Source organism: Rattus norvegicus, chromosome 14, assembly GCF_036323735.1.
Source record: "Rattus norvegicus strain BN/NHsdMcwi chromosome 14, GRCr8, whole genome shotgun sequence".
Lineage (NCBI taxonomy): Eukaryota > Metazoa > Chordata > Mammalia > Rodentia > Muridae > Rattus > Rattus norvegicus.
In genome coordinates, this window is record NC_086032.1 from 35,589,503 (window position 1) to 35,608,260 (window position 18,758).

An 18,758-nucleotide genomic window follows, 5' to 3' on the forward strand; every position below is an offset into this window, starting at 1 on the left:
AGCTGTTCTTAAGGTCTTCAGCTGTCCTGAGAGGATTCCAAGATGGGGTTTCAGTTGTGTGTCATCATCAGTAAGGGGCAGGTGCCAGCATCTTCTACAGAACAAGCAGAGCTCAGTGACGAGCAGAGGTCTCAGTTGCTCCATCCATAAGAGTCACACGATCATGTAAAAGAATCATGTGGCTTAAGAATGCACGGGGGCTCCTTGGTGGAAACTCCTTTAGGGAGCTCCTTTAGGTAACACCTCCTGTTTTACTGATGCTTTTTCTAGCTACAAATCAATTCAGAGTAGAAGAAAACCTCCGAGCACAAACCAAGTGTGAAGTTACCTGCAATCGCTCCACATGACTCAACTACGGAACAAGGAGAGGGACTATAGTGACCCAACCCAGCTCTGGGTCGGGGTCTGAGGGGCAGCGAGACTCGGGTCTGTGTGTGTTTAAAAAACCAACTGAGAGAGCTATGAAGACCAGCTGTAGGGAATGGGGTTGGGGGAGAGAAGAACTCTTGCATATCCAGAAATTAATAAAACACTTGGAAAATAAATGTAGATTTAATAATAAACATCATGGTCAGGCTGTTTATTAAGGAGGCAACCACATATTACAAGTGCAGCTATAGAAATGTTTGCAAATCAAACTTCATGTGCTCTAAGGACCATGCATCATCTGTCAAAGCTGGGCATCTGTACAGTGAGTTACGTCGATCTGAACATACACAGTCTAGATCATCCTAGAGTTGTACAAATATCTGGGGACACATATGTATTTAATTTTCTTTGCTTTCAAAAAAATTTTTATATCTATATATAAAAGTGATGTTCTGAGATAATTTAAAAAAGTATCTGACAATTATGAATGGTCCCCAGTTTTACAAAATGTGATTTCCAGGGTATGAAAACTGAGAAAAGTCAACTCTTCACAGAGTTTTGTACAAACAAGTTTTGTAGAAAAATGATTCAGCAAATGCTTGAGTTAAGAATATTTATATTTTTCCAATTCTTTACACTTTTATTAACACACTTACAAAAAATAACATCCAAACACTGAGAAAATTAAATAACTTTGGAAGCAGAGGTCATAGTTTCTGCTGACATACAAGTGACAATTCTGGGCTGTTGGCACAAAATAATCAACATTTATGACCCTACTACTATATATCAAACATAAGTTAAAATCATAGGCACTAGTTCATCAAATCCACATTTCTTCTGTACGACTAACCACAGTAAATCCTTAGATTTTCCCAAACAGAAAAACTGGCAATACACAAAGGCTTTCTAGTAAAAAGGCAATTTTTCTCTTTAGGAAACTAAAAGCCAATAATAATCTGTGGTAGTGCAGCAGCAGCTGAAATAATATCACCAAACTCAGATCCAAAATACATTTTTAAACAAGTGATGAAATAGTTTAATTAAAAAAAAATAGATATTTGTTCTGATGCAGCCATTTAAAAACAATGTTAAATAACCTGAATGTTCCTTTTGAAACTGATTATCTAACTTAAAAATGTGATAGATGGTTCATTAAAGGTTCTTTTAAATTATTAGATTGCAGCATTTATTATTTCCAACCGTCACACTGAACAGAGACCTGCTTGCTGTGTGCACGTGAGGCTCTGCAGAGACCGAGGCTGCTCTCTGGCTCTCAGCAGGCCAAAGCACGCGCTCCGTCTTTCTGGAAGAAACAGCTGTTCTCAGTCCAGCATCATGGATGACGGGGCACCCGACGGGGCAGCCTCCTTCCCTCACATCCCTTCAATGTCTTCCACCCTATACTACAGGTCTGGCACTCGTGCTGTCTGCGCTCCATGTCTCCCTGCTGGGCCAGCGTCAGCCATGGCAGACGGGGTCTCTGTTATCATCAAATCGATGCTTTCCTGAGCAGGAAACTTCCCTTCCCTTCCTCTCTGTATTTCTACGTGCACTTTATAGAACATCCTCTACTTACAGGAAACGAGTTCAAATACCCCGCCTCTATGTGACCCAACTGCCAACATTTAAAACTGTATTAAGTATTTAAAAAACAGACCTCATTATAAAAAATGAGAAGTCAGCTCGAGTTATAGTTTGATAATAATCTGAAAAACCAAACAGCTAATTCCAAGGGTTATATACACACATATGCCATTTAAAGAGCAAGTATTTAGCAAAGTAGAGTTGGATGCTTTGTAACCAAACAATGAAAACGCTGATGTAAGGCAGAATCTAAGTTAAAGGGACAGGGTTTTAAAAAGGGACTTCATACAGTCATTCAGTTTGGAGTGGACTGACTACCACATAACAGACCGCGCTGCCGCTTACGAGCAGCAGTACAGCTGCCATCACAGAGATGTTTACAGTTAGTGCATAGATTTCCCTCCTCTTGGATATGGTTCTACTCCAGGCTCTAAGTTCTGAGGTGTTGCTTTGTCAAGGACAAAGACACGTAACTGTTCTTTGACATCATAGAAACCTGGTGTGGAAACAGCTCTTTCAGCTCTGTGACAGACAGAAACCAGCATGTGAGTAAGTTGGCTTCAACAGCAAAGGCCATCTGTCCTGAGCCAGGAACTGTAAAGTTAGAAAGAGAGTGAGCCCTTCTGGCATCAAAAACAGGTACACAGAAGTCTGAGATGTAGGGCGGTGGGCGTGCACTGTGACACCATCTGCACGTGGCTATGTGAGCTATGTTTAAAAGCTAAGAGCCTTTTCCCACGGAGTCTGCAAAAGTAATGTATAAAACCTTCCTAAACACAGGTAGTAGCACGTTTTGAGTCTTTAGCTCAGGTCTGTCCTTTCTCTCTCCCAATCTTTATAATTTACTGTATCCTGAAGGACTAAGAAAACAGTCTAATTAGTCAGAATATTAGTTCTTGTTAACACAGTATTTATTGATACTATTTGTACAGTAAAGTAGGTTGAACGTGAGGTTTTGGATAGCCTAAGTTCACCATCTTCCCATGTACACAGGTTCTCTCTTTACAAATGGGCATTCTCTTTGGCATCCAGTAGGTATTTGCCCAGATATTGGCCTCTGTCAAATAATAAAATGAACCGTGCTTCAAGTGAACAAAACTAGGCGACCCCATGGAGAGTGACTGCATGACTACCAAACACATCTGATGTCACGTGGCATTAAAGTGCTGCTTCCTCGTCTCCGTCACTTGTGCTATTAAGACAGAGAGGCTGGGAGTGTGCAAACCCAAGAGTCTCACTGAAGAGTCTGCATATAAAAGTTGGTTTCAGCTTGGTGAAGGGGTGTCCATGAAGCTGTGGACGTCTGTATCCTTGTCTCTGCTGGTCAGTAACAGCCGTCTTTCCAACTGTCATCTTTCATGCTACCATAGGTTTTAGGAGCTGGCAATGATCTGAAATCAAAGAATTTTATGACCTTTTATGTCTGCACAGACTGTTTGATTTGTTACAGGTCTTCATTATTCTTCAGGTGGTACAGTGTCCCACAGTGTCCCATGAGGGTTATTTTAGGGAATTACTAAGCTCTGAACATTTCCTTGCTTGACAAGTTTACAACTTTCCAATGCCACTCCACACAGATGAGTCCTGTAACCCATTTCTGTAATTGTGCCTGTGGAGTTAGAACAAGAGGAAAACAAAGGTCCAAACACACAGCCAGCCAATCTATTGCTCTGTAGGGCGAGAGGATGAGTGCGACAGTGCAGGCCCAGTGTCCCCACCACAGACCGGCATGCACTGTGGGGCACTGGGTGAAGAAAATGTTTGAAGACAGACAAACTTGTAACTGACACTCTTACTAGTTCTCTGTCCTCAGGGAAATTGCTTTATTTCACTAAACTTCAACACACTCCTCTGAAAAGTAGAGTACTTACTGCTGTGACAATGAGACACAGTAAGAAGTGCACGGCACACAAAGCCACCGTGTTCTCCTACCAAGTCTGGAAATGTGAAACATCGTATGAAGATATACAGGCATACACGGTTTGAGTACAAGATTGGGACTTCTCTTTTTTAAGAAAAGAAAGTTTAGTTATAGCTGACATCTAAACTTCCTGATAGTGCAAATCCCCTTCCTGAAGGGTAGAGATCATGTAGGTATGGTTCATGACCTCCTTGGGATCAGAATTATTTCGAGATTAAACAACAAAATGGGCCCAGAATCTCTGGAGTAGAAGGTGGAGCTCTACAATTCTGAGTTGCACCAGTTTAAACAGCATCTACTCAGGGAGCAGCAAGTACTTTCTAAATCCCCGGGTGCTTATCTTATGTTTATTGTTGTTCTCAAAATGAACAACCATCACAACCAATTCAAGAGTCTTTAATCACTCTGTCCAGAAGCTTCCTGAGCTGCTTCATCGTGCTAGGCATTTGAGCAAACCTGAACTAAGGTTGCATGATATCCAAATGAAGACTTTTTCAGAACAAGGAGGTAATGCTTTGCTTAAACTGTGCTAATGTGGGGGGACCCACCCTAGCTCTCCACACTCACAACTGAATGCAGACAGGACTGAGACAGGCTGCTCCCTTTCACAGACTCACTGTGCTGAGGCCAACATTTACGCTTACCTTCGAACAGGCTGCACAAGCTTGCTGCGAGGCACTGGTATGCCCCCCGCAGAAGGGGCGCTAGGCCGGGGCAGGCCACTTCTCATTGCAGCTGTCCCTGCAGGTCTGGTTAGAGTGGCACTGTTGATATTGCTGGAAGGGTTTGCCGGGGCTGTGTTCTGCACCACGGGAGGCCCAGGTGAGGAGGTGGTTTGTGTGAACTGTGTAGTTTCTTGGCTACCAGAACCAGAGCCATGGTTACTAAACGCTTTCACTGGTTGCCGAAGAGCCAATGGAGATGGTGCTGCAGGGGAGCGGAACTTGCCTGGAGAAGGTACTGTATGCAGAACAGCAAAGGAAAACCAGTGTTTTCTGAGGGATCCAAGTACAGCGAAACCACTGTTTCATTACCCACGATGACTGAGCATTAGAATATCTATATTATGAGCCTCAAATAAAGGACCTGTTTGGGCTAATAGAAAAAAGGTTACCTTAGAGGGTGACAAACTGTCTTCGAAGAAGTACATTAATCAGGGTAACCTGGATACCCCAAGAATAAGGGGGTAGGGCACAGTACAGGGACCAGCAAGATGGCTCAGTGGTAAAAGATGCATGCTACATATTCTTAGAAACCCAAGTTCAATCCAAGAAACCAACATAGAGGAAGGACTTGACGGTGTCCTATGACCTCCATGTATGCTGTGGCACACAAACGATCCCCACTATACCATTGCTTCCATGTGCATATGCACATATAACACAGTAACAAGTAACTTCAGTAATCACCACAGGATTACATCTCACTGTAGTAACTAAGAGAGGTCACTCGAGAACATTCTAAAGGTAGAAGTGAGGGTTGTATATCCATGTGCATAAAAACCCAATGACTAGGGGCTGGGGATTTAGCTCAGTGGTAGAGCGCTTACCTAGGAAGCGCAAGGCCCTGGGTTCGGTCCCCAGCTCCGAAAAAAAGAACCAAAAAAAACAAACAAACAAACAAAAAAAAAAAACAAAAAAAACCCAATGACTAGATGACTAGAGTCTTAAAGCCACATACCATAGTGTAACTACAAGTCAGGAACTAACAGTTACTACTATTTTAAAAGTCAGCCCGAGAGGCACTGAGATAATTCAGTACAAAGTAGTGCTTGCTACATACTTGTGACAACCTGAACTAATCCCTGAAATCCATGGCAAAAGGAGACAATTCCTGAACGTGTTCTGACACACGTGTGTGCAATCCAGGAGCACATCAAAAGGTCTAGGAAGTCACAGAATGCCACGTCTACTAAGAAAACGTGTCTGTATTAAAACAGATGCCGGACATAGAAATAGATGTACAGTCTGCACTGCTTTCTAAGTGAAGACAAGACTCAAACACATTCTATTATTGTAATAGGTCCTTTGAGATAAAGTTTAGATCTCTTGGGATGCATGCTTACCCTTTTCTGCTTCATGTTTGAAAATGTCTCCTCTGAAAGGGTTTTCGTTTCCTCAGAAAGCCAAGGGTAGCAATGCACAACTCAAACAAGCGTTAACGCGCTTATCAAACACAGAAGCTTGGGATCAGGCTGAGTAGAGGGTGTGTGTGGACCAGAGGCAGAAAACTAACAATGTTCTTAAACAACTCCCTTAGTTTCCACTCCCTTAGTTTAGTCGAAAGAAAGCTTGAGGCACAGATGTGGTCATTCTAAACTATTCTGTTTTCTGTACTTCTGTCAATCCATCTGTACAACAGAATACAGTAAGGTCTACTGTAGTAACGGGAGGAGAGGAAAGAGGAGGCGAATTCTGATGATCAACCTCACTGATTGCCGTGCTTACGGTCAGTGAAGCAGACTGCTTGTGTGTTTGTGAGAGTGTTTCCACAGAGATCAAACAAGGCAGAGAGATAGCTCTGAATGTAACTGTCACAAACTCATGATGGCAGTTGGGGATGTAAGCTGCTCTTCTTGCTCTGCCACCCCCCAGTCCCCAACACTGACTGGAAGTTCCAAGATCTTCATCCAGAACCAGAGAAGCCGGCCTGAGAGAAAGCTTGAGTAGGGCTGAGAAGAGATTAGCCTGCTGCTGCTAGACTCCTATAAGACTGGACGGCTCATGAAACGTTTTAAAAAAGTACTTAACCACTGAATACAGTGATTTCTACAAGAGGATGCTTGGAGTGTTGGGTCTAAGAGTCTGATATGAAATGAACCAGTTCTGAAGCCTTGGGGCTTTTTGTTGTTGTTCTGAACACACACTGTCAACTGTGTATCAGAGAGTGTATCAGAGATTATCTCAGGCAGACCAAACTCAGCTTGATGGGCAGAGAAGACAAAATCAGAAATCTTAACGATACTTTGCTTTAGAGGAGAGAGCTGCTTAGAAGATCCTCAGAACTCAGCTTGGGGTCTGGTGGAATCTTTGGCTAAGCATTGGGTTGAGTGTTTATCTAGAGTGAGACTCCGTGCGTGTGGACAAAGTGGGCAGCACTGTAAACTCAACAGCAGGCAGAGCTCACACACACTGCTGTTCCTCTGAGTTTCAACCAGCTGTGGGAGAGTCCTTGCCAAATCTAGGAGATGTCAAAGCAGCCTGGAGATACTCTAAAAGGATCAAGCCTTAACCAGGGGGCAGGGAGGGAATGACGCCCATTTGGGACGGGACACCTAGCCCTAGGAAAAAAGATACTGCAAATCTGCTCTGAGAAAGCTTATAGAATAAACTTTTGAATAGTTGTCCACAAGCTGTTCATGTGGGTGAATACACCGTGAATAAGGTTACATTAGAGCACACTCACTCATTTACACACAATCTATGGCTGTTATAGTATGTGGTTGAGAAGTTAGAATACTAAGACCATGTGGCCACAAGCCAAAAGTAGTTACCATCTGGTCTTTGAGAAAATAACAGATCTCTACTATAAAGGCTTAAACTGATTTGTAAGAAATACAAGTACTTAACACAATAAACTCCAACAGTATTTAAAAGAAGATTAACAATATCACAGAACAATGTAAACTTCCACACTGTGTGCCTCCAGCACATAATCAGGAAACACATAGGAACAAGGAAACAGTAACGAAGGCCAGGAAGCACTTAAGTCAAGAGAAGCTGTGATGCCTGAACTCGCAGGAGAGGACTTCACGTGTACTCTCACAGGCTCAGAGATACACACAGTTTAAATGGAATGAGGAGAGAAATATGTTTCTGGAAAAGCACACAGAGCTTTTGAAAGATAAAATGCTAAACTGTTAGGAGTTAACAGCAGCTTAGATGCTGAAGAACAGCCTTAACACTGAGAATGATTCAACCCGAAGTCCGAGAGCAGTAAGAAGGCTCCTAAAGGCCTCCATGAACTGTGAGCCAGTAATAATAGCTTTTAACATATGTTCCTGAGTCCCAGAACTGGGGAGGGACTGTGTGACTGAACAAGGCCATTGGATAAAACCCTGAGCTCATTCACAGAGCTGCTGTGGAGGAGGAGAGGCGAAGCCTGACTGTCTGCGTCTGAGCCCTGGGGCCCATGGCCTCCTCAGAGTCATCTCTCCTCCACACTCATGCTGGCACATGCATGCGTACATTCACATACAGAAAATAAAGACAATTTAAGTGAAAACCCAACCAACCAAAAAAAAAAAAAAAAAAAAAGAACAAAACAAAAACAACTCCACGCCTCCCTAAGGAGGGAAAAACAGGAAAACACAGGAGTCCTACACCAAAATGGTATAATCACATTTCTGAGAATCAACAAAGAACTTTCCCCTTTTATTCTCCTCTCATCCTAACTACTTTCCCTTCCACAACTCTCTTACATGGATGCACTCCCTGTCGTTTCTCAGTAGAAAAGGACTCTGTTCAATTCTGCAGCACACATCTAAAGTTGGAAAATAGATTAGCCTGGCCCGAGTAAAGGATAACATGCAAAGTCTCGAATTGTTCCATATTTTCTTTGCAGCAATAATAAAATGAAACTCTTTAAAAGAAAAAAAAAAACAGGCTTCTAAGGGATAATAAAAAATAAAATACTATATTTATAAAACAAAACCATTACATTGGACAACACAAATAGAAGAAAAAGAACCTAAGAGAGGGCACAAGAATCAGACCTACTCGTTCACATGCTCAGGAATCCCATTGAAAATACTAACCTGGGGTGGGAGAGGAGATAGCAAGGGGTCAGGATTGTGTGCACAGGAAGCAGAGGTAGAGACAGGGAGAGAGGTCTGGGAAGGTGAATGGACATGGGGTTGGGCATCTCTGTGTGTCAGGATCATCAGGGATGAGCCAGTGCTGGACTGTACACTGCTGGAGACTGAAGCCATGAACTCTCGTTCCAGGGGCGTGCTAGGCATGTGCTTTATCACTGAGCTTGGTTTGAGACACTATCTCGCTGTATTTTCAGGCTGGCCTTGAACTCACATCCTTTTGCCTCCACCGTTTGAGTGTTGGGGTTACAGGTATGTAACATGCAGCTAACCTAATATAGAGAAGGGGTATAATGACAACATCCACAACACCACACACACACACACACACACACACACACACACACACACACACACACACACAGAGACACAGCAATTAAAAGCACTTGGCTGCTCTTCCAGAGGTCCTGAATTCAACCCAGCAATGTGGCAGCTCACAATTCTGTGTCCTCTTCTGGTATGCAGTCAGAGATGCAGATGAGGCGCTCACGTACATAAATAAATACATCTTTTTTAAAAAGCTAGGACTTACTCATGAGGGAGAATATGTGATATCTGTCTTATCAGTATGGTGGTGGCCATGCCTTTAATCTCAGCACTCAGGAGGCAGAGGCAGGTGGATTTCTCTGAGTTCAAAGCCAGCCTGGTATATGGAGCTAGTCTATGATAGTCAAGACTATATAGAGAAACCCTGTCTCACAAAACCAAAAACCAACAACAATAACAACAACAGGATATAATATTTTGCAATCATATTAACCACATCTTATTTAAAAAAACAAAAACAAATTAAACATCAAAATTTCTCTTTCCTTACGTTTTCCTTACTCACCAGGGGAGACCTTTTTCCTCTCTGTCTCTGCTCTGTCCCACTTTTTGAGGCATCTGTTTACTCTCAGGACAGCTAGTCTACCCTATGTCACTGTTTCTCTCACTTCTTTGTCCCCGACCTACCAATATACTCAATGTTTGGAACCATCTCGTCTAGTGTTAGTGCCCAACCGTTATCAATTTCCTCAGCACTCGGTCCTTACAAAAGCTACCACTGTTAGCATAAATCTTCCAAATGGAGTCACTTGAACATTAAAACTTAACTTCAATCAGTGTATAATTCAAGGGTTTCATCTTATGCCAAAGATAAGTAAATCCAAAGACCAACGCTTGAGGGAAAAGCATTAACAGATAGGATGTGTGACATTTATGGTACCCATCTGTCCAATTTTCATTAATCTAAAGCAATAATCTTTGCTTTTAGATTAGTAGAGAGAAATTCATAAATTATGTCAACCTTTCAGGACAATTCAATACATACCTCAGAAGAAATAGGTTTCCCCTGCTATTATCCATACAAGGAAATTAATCTGCATTATTTTATGAAGGAAAACGTAACTTGAAATGTGCCCCCGGCATCCCTGACTCAGAGATCCAGAACTTCGAGATCTATGGGCACCACGTGCTCAAGTTCGAACTCAGGAAGAGGCTGTAATTACCTCTGTTTGTAGATGGAGTTGGAAGCACCTGTTTGGCTTTGAGGGGAGTACGAGGCAAACTTTTCAGCCTTTGAGAAGCTGCTGAAAAACAAGGAAGTGTAATATTTGCTGGGAAGTACAAGGTAAAGGCTACACCTTCTGTAAACCTAAATACTTAGAGATTTAAAAGTTACCAAGGAATAGAAGCCACGAGGCCGGCACTGGAACTCTAGAAGCGCAGGAGTGTTCACTGATGCTCCGTGCATTAATGTGCAAAAGAAACGGGGCAGAAATCTTAGTGCCACTGCATATTCTTAGAACTAGGGTTTTTTGGTAGATTAAAAAAACCCTCTAATATGTCAATTGGCTGGAGTATCAAAGAGAAAACAAGCCCCAGCGAACATGCTATAGGTGCAAAGAATGAAAGCATAAGGATCAACATGGTGAACACAGCACACGGAATAGAAAATACTATAGAAATAAAATAGAAAACACACAATACTCATTCAATGCAAGAAAGGAAAAACACCACACATTTTGGCAAAGCAATTATTGGTAGATGAATTACTCCAAAATCAAGCAGTAATTTCTCAAAAAGGAGAAGAAAACTCAGAAAACTCAGAACCAGGTAAATCCTATCGTAACCTGGCATCTTTATTGTGTTACCTTGCTGTAAAATCCAACTAATTCATATTCTGGGGTGTGTGTGTGTCTGTGTGTGTCTGTGTTGAGGGATGGAGACCAGCTAGGACGCCTGCTTTGTAATGTGATCAACAAGGACTGCTAAGATCACCCTCAAACTTCTGGTCTATTAACTATACTGAAACTTCCAAAACTGGGACGGAAGACAGCTCAGAGCTGCTCAGGGTGAAACAGTGCCAACTACTGTAATTCAAAGTTACCCTGTCCCATTCCAGTCACCTAGTTAAGTACCTCTAAACTGCCATTCCGCTGGTCACAGTACATGCTCCACACTTTAACGCATTATGTTCTGAAGAATAAAATAGAAGCAACAAAAGCTCCAAGTTCTAGACCTACAAGACCATCTAAGGAGGGCGTAAAAACTGATCATCGGAGGATAAAGAGACATCAGAGACAAAGGCTGAAATCCCATTACGTCTATCAAAGCCAAAGCACTCCTATGTCCTCCTTGAGATAACCAACTTTTAAAACAGAAAATGTTTTAAATTAGAAGAAAAATTTCTAATTTTCTAGCACTTCAAACCTTATTATAGCAGCATAGTGTTTGATGCTAATGTAATTCACGCATGGTCAGGCAAACAAGCAAAAACTTCTCCAGACTTGGGAGGAAAAAAGTCTGTTACTTTATACCTATAACCACAAAATTATAGGATACTATCATTAAATGCTATTCGGCTATTTGTCCAAATGTCCGTCCGTCCGTCTGTCCATCCATCCATCTATCCATCCATCCCATGTATTCTGGGTAAAATAAACTCAATAGCCCACTAGGAACTTTTCTTCTTCTAATGAAATACTTAGAAAAGGGGAGAATGAAAATAAAGTAGCAAAATCCATAGGTTTCCAGACAGTAATGGCTGCTAGGCAGGAAAGTAAGTAGGACAGGAGGAAGAGGAGACCAGAGCTGCATTATACACAGGGTAATCCATAAAGATTCCCTGAAGATGACATATGCTCACAGATCAAGTGGAGAGCAGGAAGGAGCCATGTGAGGCTCTGGAGAAGGCATTCCACATAGAGGAAGAAACAGTAGAAGAGAGCGCTGAGACTGGGAATGCCAAGCTTTGAATAACAGACAGGGGTACTCTCAGGTACAAATGACAAGAGAAAAGCAAACGATCATATGCTGACAAACTATAAGGCATTTTTAATAAATATTATTCTGAATTAGTATGTGCACAAGCACATAAGGTGTGCCATGGTGTATATATGTCCAAGGACAATTTGCAGGAGTCATTTTTCTCTTTTCATCATGAACTCAGGTCATCAAGGCCTCCATGCTCAATCTGCTGCCTCTCCTCTGCTTCCATAGCATCTCTGGTTATGGTATAGACTGTCTCACATATAAATCCTTGGCTATGGTATAGACTGTCTCACATATAAATCCTTGGTTATGGTATAGACTGTCTCACATATAAATCCTTGGTTATGGTATAGACTGTCTCACATATAAATCCTTGGCTATGGTATAGACTGTCTCACATATAAATCCTTGGCTATGGTATAGACTGTCTCACATATAAATCCTTGGTTGTGGTATAGACTGTCTCACATATAAATCCTTGGTTGTGGTATAGACTGTCTCACATATAAATCCCCAGTGCTAGGATTATCTCATAACTCAATCATTTCTACCAAATAATTAGCACACAAGTGACTGACAAATGTACAAAATGTAGAGATTTAAATGTATTTATTTATTTTTTAAATAAATTATACCCTTTTCAGTCAAAGTTTTACAAAACTTTAGCCAAAATAAGTGGCTCTTAAACTTGCATATGTTTATAAAAATGTCAATTGAGACACTTAAAAGAATAAGAGTATGGGTCTCCACTCTAAAATGTAGTTAATGCTACTGGTAAAGGCCCCAAATCAAGTCATTTATAAAATCCTCTTGATTAAGATAAGGGATCCAATATTACTTATTAAATTGACAGTCCTTAAATATTTTACTAGTCTTAGATTGGCCAATTATATAATTATTGCATGTAATATAGTTTAATTAATGCTTTAAAGTAATGCAAAACTGGAGAATAACCATTAGTGCATTGGTAGTAGGTGACACCTTGAGGAAATCCCTTCCTTGTGAACCTCAGAAGACCAGCCACACAAAAGTTATCAAGTGCTCTGGATCCTTCCAGAGCAGAGCAGAGCATGCTATTGGTCCTCCACAGCTCCTCTCTGGGTCATAATCTGTGTCCTAGGTAAAATTACTCCTGTTCTGCGCGAATTGTCTAGGGTTCACTCTAGCCCACACCCAAACAGAGCCATCTGGGAGTGTTTTCCAAGAGGCCTATGCACGCGCATTAGGCGAGAAGAGGTCTTCAGATAGTAGCAGGGGTGCTGGGAGAGGGAGCAGTTTGGTCTTAGTTGTGTGAGCCTGCATAATGTACTTGATTACATGCATATCTGCTCTCTACAAAATAAATGTGTATTTGTGAAGTTCCCACGCTATAACACATGTAAACATACCCCAGGCATTATAAAACAGTAAGGATACTCGGATATAAAAAACCACTACGGAGTCTTGAGGGCTTCACCTATTCTTTTTCTCACTTACCAGCTGGTGATACCTGTATTTTTCTGAAAACTAAACTTAAATCCATACTCTAATGATGTTAGAACGTAAGTCATTGTCTCTTAAAGAAATTCTACCTTTGATTAAAGTCCTCTTCTTTTAGTTGGGAGAAACAAAAACAAAAAACCAAACCTGTTCTGGTTTCTTAAATGCTCTGGTTTTCTTAAACTTTTTAAGTTACTCATATTTTACAAGTATGAAAGTTGAAAATATTATTAGCACTGCCATAATCCTCATATTTGAATGCCAGCATCCACAATAATGCAGCCATAGCAAGTAAGCGAGTAAGACAGTGACTGGCATAGTGACAAGGCTAAGAAGTGGCCCATGGGTGGGAATCAGCAGCCTGGCACAGTTAGCTTCATGCAGACCAGCAGATGAGACCAAAGCGTTACCATTCACAGCTGGAGAAGGAATTACTTAAGACAAAACGAACGTTAGACCAGTAACCAAAGTTCTTAAAGCAGTATATCAATTCACTGGATAAGATACATAAGAACTGCTTCTATCTTTCTATATACTGTTCTATCTACTTTGATAGCATATATCAAAGTAAAAAACTATAAAAACTTTGTTTTAAAGAATTTTCTACATAAAGCATTATTACATATATATTTTATCTATCAAAAACATGTAAAACTTCAAGAAAATAGGTAACTCTGATCTATTAACATATAACAAAAATCTAAATTTTTATACAGTATACTTAAAATTAAGTTTTAAGCTTGTCAATATTCTGGATTTTCTATTTTTCAAATACATTTGTGCAGTGCTTGTGTGGACATTTTAAATTATAAGTAAGTGTTACTGTAGCCGTGAATGTAAGAAACAACAAGTATATATCCAATTTTAAAAAAGGTGATGGTCCAAGTCTTCTGCCTGTACAATTTTTATCAAATGCTGAAATGCAACTTTGTAAAACTGCACATATATTTTCCACGTGCTAAACTAGTAACTGGAAAACTATGTTCTTCCTATTCATTTAATTATCAATCATAGTATGACTGTATAATGACAATTCTGCTAGAGAAAGCAGATAATTATCGCAGAGTTTAATATATTTTCGACATTTGTTAGTGTATTACTCCAGTCCTAAGCTCCCAATCTGTTTGTCCTTTTGTTGCCATGAAGCTGCAGAACTAGTTTTACACAGGAGGCTATTTAGAGATTTATCATGTAGAATTTTGAAAAATCCCAATCTTATTAATTCAAACTAAATACAATCCCGTCCTAGAAAGCCAATGCCAAGGCAGTCTCAGCTCTGTGAGGAGAAGCTATAACAGCATGGCTCTAGTGCCTGTGAGGATTACAACTGAAAACCGTACTTCACCTCCTCTAACACTGCAGGCTTTTAGCGGCATCAGTGACGTATCTGAGGGAGAAGCCCCCAGAAACAGGATATCTTCATGTGTCAAATTAACTTGTGGGTTTAAAAACATAAAATTCACCATACTCTATTTCAGGGATAACAGAGTTCAAATTTTACTTAAATTCATTAAGTTTATCTTTTACAAAAAAACAAAAACATTTTAGTATATGTCCAGTAGAATAAGGCATATAAAAATCTTGAGTAACATTTTTCTATAGTGCTTTAAATTGTAGTCTTAAAGGCAGAAGAAAAAAGCAGCATTTCTGTATGATCTTCACATCTTGGTAATGAACCATGGATATAACAAATCTCTAAAGAAGCCGTCACGCTCTGGAGCTGGGTCAACACTAACCTGCCATTTATTAAGATTTATAACCACAGGAGGGTTATTTATATTACATAAAAGTAATTCCAAGAGTTCATTTAAAACGACATGTTTTTAACTAAGTATGGCTGTTTTGCCTGCATCCGTGCACCACATGCATACCTGGTGCTCACGAAGGTCAGAAGTGGGCACTGGATACCCTGGAATGGAGTTACAGATGGTTGTGAGCAGTCATGTGGATGCTGGGAATGAAACTCAGGTCTTCTGGAAGACCCAGTGCTCTTAATTAAAAGCCATCTCTGCAGAACCCTTGATTGGTTTGATTACACACTTGTGTCTATGTTAGTTGGTAAGCGGCAAACATCAAACTGCAGCCCTTAATGCAATGCACAGATGCTGCTAATGTGCAGCTATCTTGTACCATGTAGTTAGGCTCTGTTTAGCCGATCTGACTTGAAGTTATCACTGTGCACTGCTTTGGTCTTCTTTTTTAAAAAGAATTATTTATTTTATTATATTATTTTATGTATATGAGTATACTGTCTCTGTCTTCAGACACACCAGCGGTCACTGGATCCCATTACAGATGGCCGTGACCCACCATGTGGTTGCTGGGAATTGAACTCAGGACCTCTGGAAGAGCAGTCAGTGCTCTTAACCGCTGAGCCATCTCTCCAGCCCTTATTCTTTGGTCTTCTTTTATGCTGCATGTGACTCTGTAGCAGTTACTGGTCTCACCCATCTTTTCATTAAATGGCCTTTTACAGTGTTTTGAGTGTGTGGCGCTTTTTGTTAGGAGTCACATGGTTTACTGTGACAGCTATTTTTACCTCTGTAGGGTCTACTACTTAGTTAATGCTCCATGAAAAAAGTTGCTTGGATTTAAGTTTTACGTTCCAGTGCTATTTACTCCTCTCAATCTCACTTTTAATGTATAATACAGAACAATTTCAATCTTTCAAGGAATCTATGTCATGTTAGAGTAGAAATGTCCTGTCACAATACTTGTCAAAAATAAAGACAAACATTCATTATAAATAAAGATTGAAAAAAATTACCTTCGTGAAGAAAGACCTGTCATATTCATGGGTTAATGATATTCATCAAGTCATCCAGAATAAAAGTTTAGTGAGGTCTCACTCTCCAGACCAGGCTAGACTTGACCTCAGAGATCTACCTGGACTGCCTCTGGGATGATGGGAATAAAGGCACGCACTACTATGCCAGGACTGAACCTCATACGCGCTATCTGTAGTTCAGATTTAACTCGATAATTAATTTCCCAAATAATTCTATTAAAAAGATGATTTATCCTTAAAAAATAATGGTTTTAGTAAATGATTACCTCAAATTTTAATCTGTATTACAAGTCAAATAAGAAATATGGATTAATCTGATATCTATGTTGATTAAATATTATACTGCTTAAAATGCATTCTTGGCAGACAGAGATTAATCAAATAAAAACTAAAACCATCATATGAACAGATATAGATATTAAGTGAAATTATACAATCCTTATAAAATACTTTTGTTCTGCAAAGAAAATTCACAAGTTAATTTTTGCTATACAGATTTAATAGACTGTACTATTGAACAACCAATTACGTTTACTATTACACTGCTTAAAATACGTAATAGTAAACTATAATTTTGTTTTACTTCTGTGGCATCAGGGATAGAATCCAGGGCCTCATGCACACTCTTTAAGTACTACCTCTATATCTGGAAATCTAAAAGGAGAGGTTTTTAAAGAAAATCTATTTGCTAAAGGTAGTATTTGGACAGTGACTGCATTACTTTTATAAATAAAAACAAATCCTTTAAAAATAAGACTTCAAAAATTTTTATTCAGTCTATGTATAATAAATGCTTGACTTTTTATTTTGTGACAAGAATTCTGTTAAATAAATACAGGCATTTCTATGGTAGTACAATATGCATTCCTTAATAGTCTTAAATTACACAGCATTGAGTATTAAAAAGGATGATCTTAATTGGGAGTGGTGGCACAAACCTTTACTCCCATCACAAGGGGGAGCAAAGGCAGGAGGATCTCTGTGCATTTAAGGCCACCCTGGTTTACATTTTGAGTTCCAGGAAAGCCAGGCCTACATGGAGAGACGTATCTCAAAACAAAACAAACAAACAAACAAACAAAAAAAACCCCAGAAAACAAAACAAAACAACGATGACCTTTAGCAAGAGGGTCATGGAGTTTTAAAAACTGGTTAAATTAAATATTTTGAGGTAATCTTAAATTTTTCTTGTAATATTATCTTTTTAATTTTACTTTACTTTTTATTTAAAAATATATGTTCAGTTACTGGGCAGGGGAGGGTGGGAGGGAGTGGAGCACACACCACAGTGCAGGTGTAGAGGTTAGACTGCCAAGTGCCTTGACCTCTGAGCTACCTTGCCGTACTGTAGCGATGACTTGAATCCGCACAAAGTCAGTCTCTATAATTCCCCTTTCTGCTTCTGACTGACATGTCAGTGTCAGGAGGGTACTTACTGGCTGAAGCCTGAGGCTGCATTCGAGGTATTCCTCCATTTGGCACTTGAAAATTGGAGTCACTTCTACTGCTTTTCACGGAGTCAACCTGTGTGTTCGATGTTCGGGATAGGTTTGGAAGACTGCGTCTAAGTTTTTCTATAACAATGAGATTTTAAATAAATAATAATAATTAAATCAAACCACTCTTTTGGATAGGTAACTAAAATATTAAGTATAATTCAAAATAAAATACTTTAAACATTTCTTTCTGTATGCTGAAGAAGTTACAGGAAATTATATAAGAAAAAAAGCAAACCCAGAGATTATAAATGTATGAAATAAAGAACCCTTATAGAAACTATAAATTACATAATCAAACCTAAACAAAGGCCACTCCTTGAATAAAATAAAGCAAACCCTTAAAACTTCCCATGCCCACTTAGCCCTGCATCTGGGCTGGAGACGCATATTAGTAACTGACAGATAATTAGTTTCATAAAGTTAAATTTACTTTCTCCTCATGTTTACATTAATGAAACAGTAATCATGACTACCCGTTTGAAATAAAACCATTGTGGGGAAATAAATGCATTCTTTTTACACTAAAATGTGGACATCTCTTTCCCAAGCTCTGCTGTTGTACCTTCATTTTTAACATTGCTTGTCTGTAAATCTGTGGGATGGCCTTGGAGGGAAAGGCGAGGCTGCTGCAAGCGGCTAATCATAGGCTGTGGGGATGCTCTACTGTATTCTATTCCCCGGGCAGGAGACCGTGAACGAGGTGAATTTCGAGGCGACTGCTTAGGAGATGGTCGGGGTGAATTCCGTGGGGATGGAGAAAACCTATTAACAGCAGGGTACACGGCATGGTGCATGCTGTCGTCTTCATCATCCAAGCTCTGTGCATCCAGTTCCTGATCGCTGAACGTGCCCCGCCTCGTGGAGTTGCAAGATGAGCCTGAGCTGCGACGAGAGGTGGTGGCTGCATACTCTTGCCGGAGACCTAGCAACGACAAATGCTTTGTTTATTTCTTTGACTATATCTTTTTTTTCTTTTTATCGGAGCTGGGGACTGAACCCAGGGCCTTGCGCTTGCCGCTGAGCTAAATCCCCAACCCCTCTTTAACT

General features: G+C 40.2%; 1 protein-coding gene across 5 annotated transcripts in view; it reads right to left on the minus strand.

Moving 5' to 3' along the window:
- Positions 1–547: 547 nt before the first annotated feature.
- Slain2 (SLAIN motif family, member 2) overlaps positions 548–18,758 on the minus strand; it is a 77,685-nt gene continuing 59,474 nt past the window's right edge. For 2 of the 5 annotated variants that reach the window (XM_017599185.3, XM_006250898.5), the window contains 5 exons: positions 18,274–18,633; positions 17,649–17,786; positions 10,181–10,261; positions 4,522–4,837; positions 548–3,347 (listed from right to left, as the gene is read on the minus strand). In XM_017599185.3, the coding sequence (XP_017454674.1) occupies positions 3,281–3,347; positions 4,522–4,837; positions 10,181–10,261; positions 17,649–17,786; positions 18,274–18,633 (962 nt within the window). In that variant the 3' untranslated portion in view covers positions 548–3,280. The remainder of the gene's footprint in view (positions 3,348–4,521; positions 4,838–10,180; positions 10,262–17,648; positions 17,787–18,273; positions 18,634–18,758) is intronic. The other 3 variants (XM_063273083.1, XM_006250899.5, NM_001107214.1) reach the window with 2 other exon arrangements.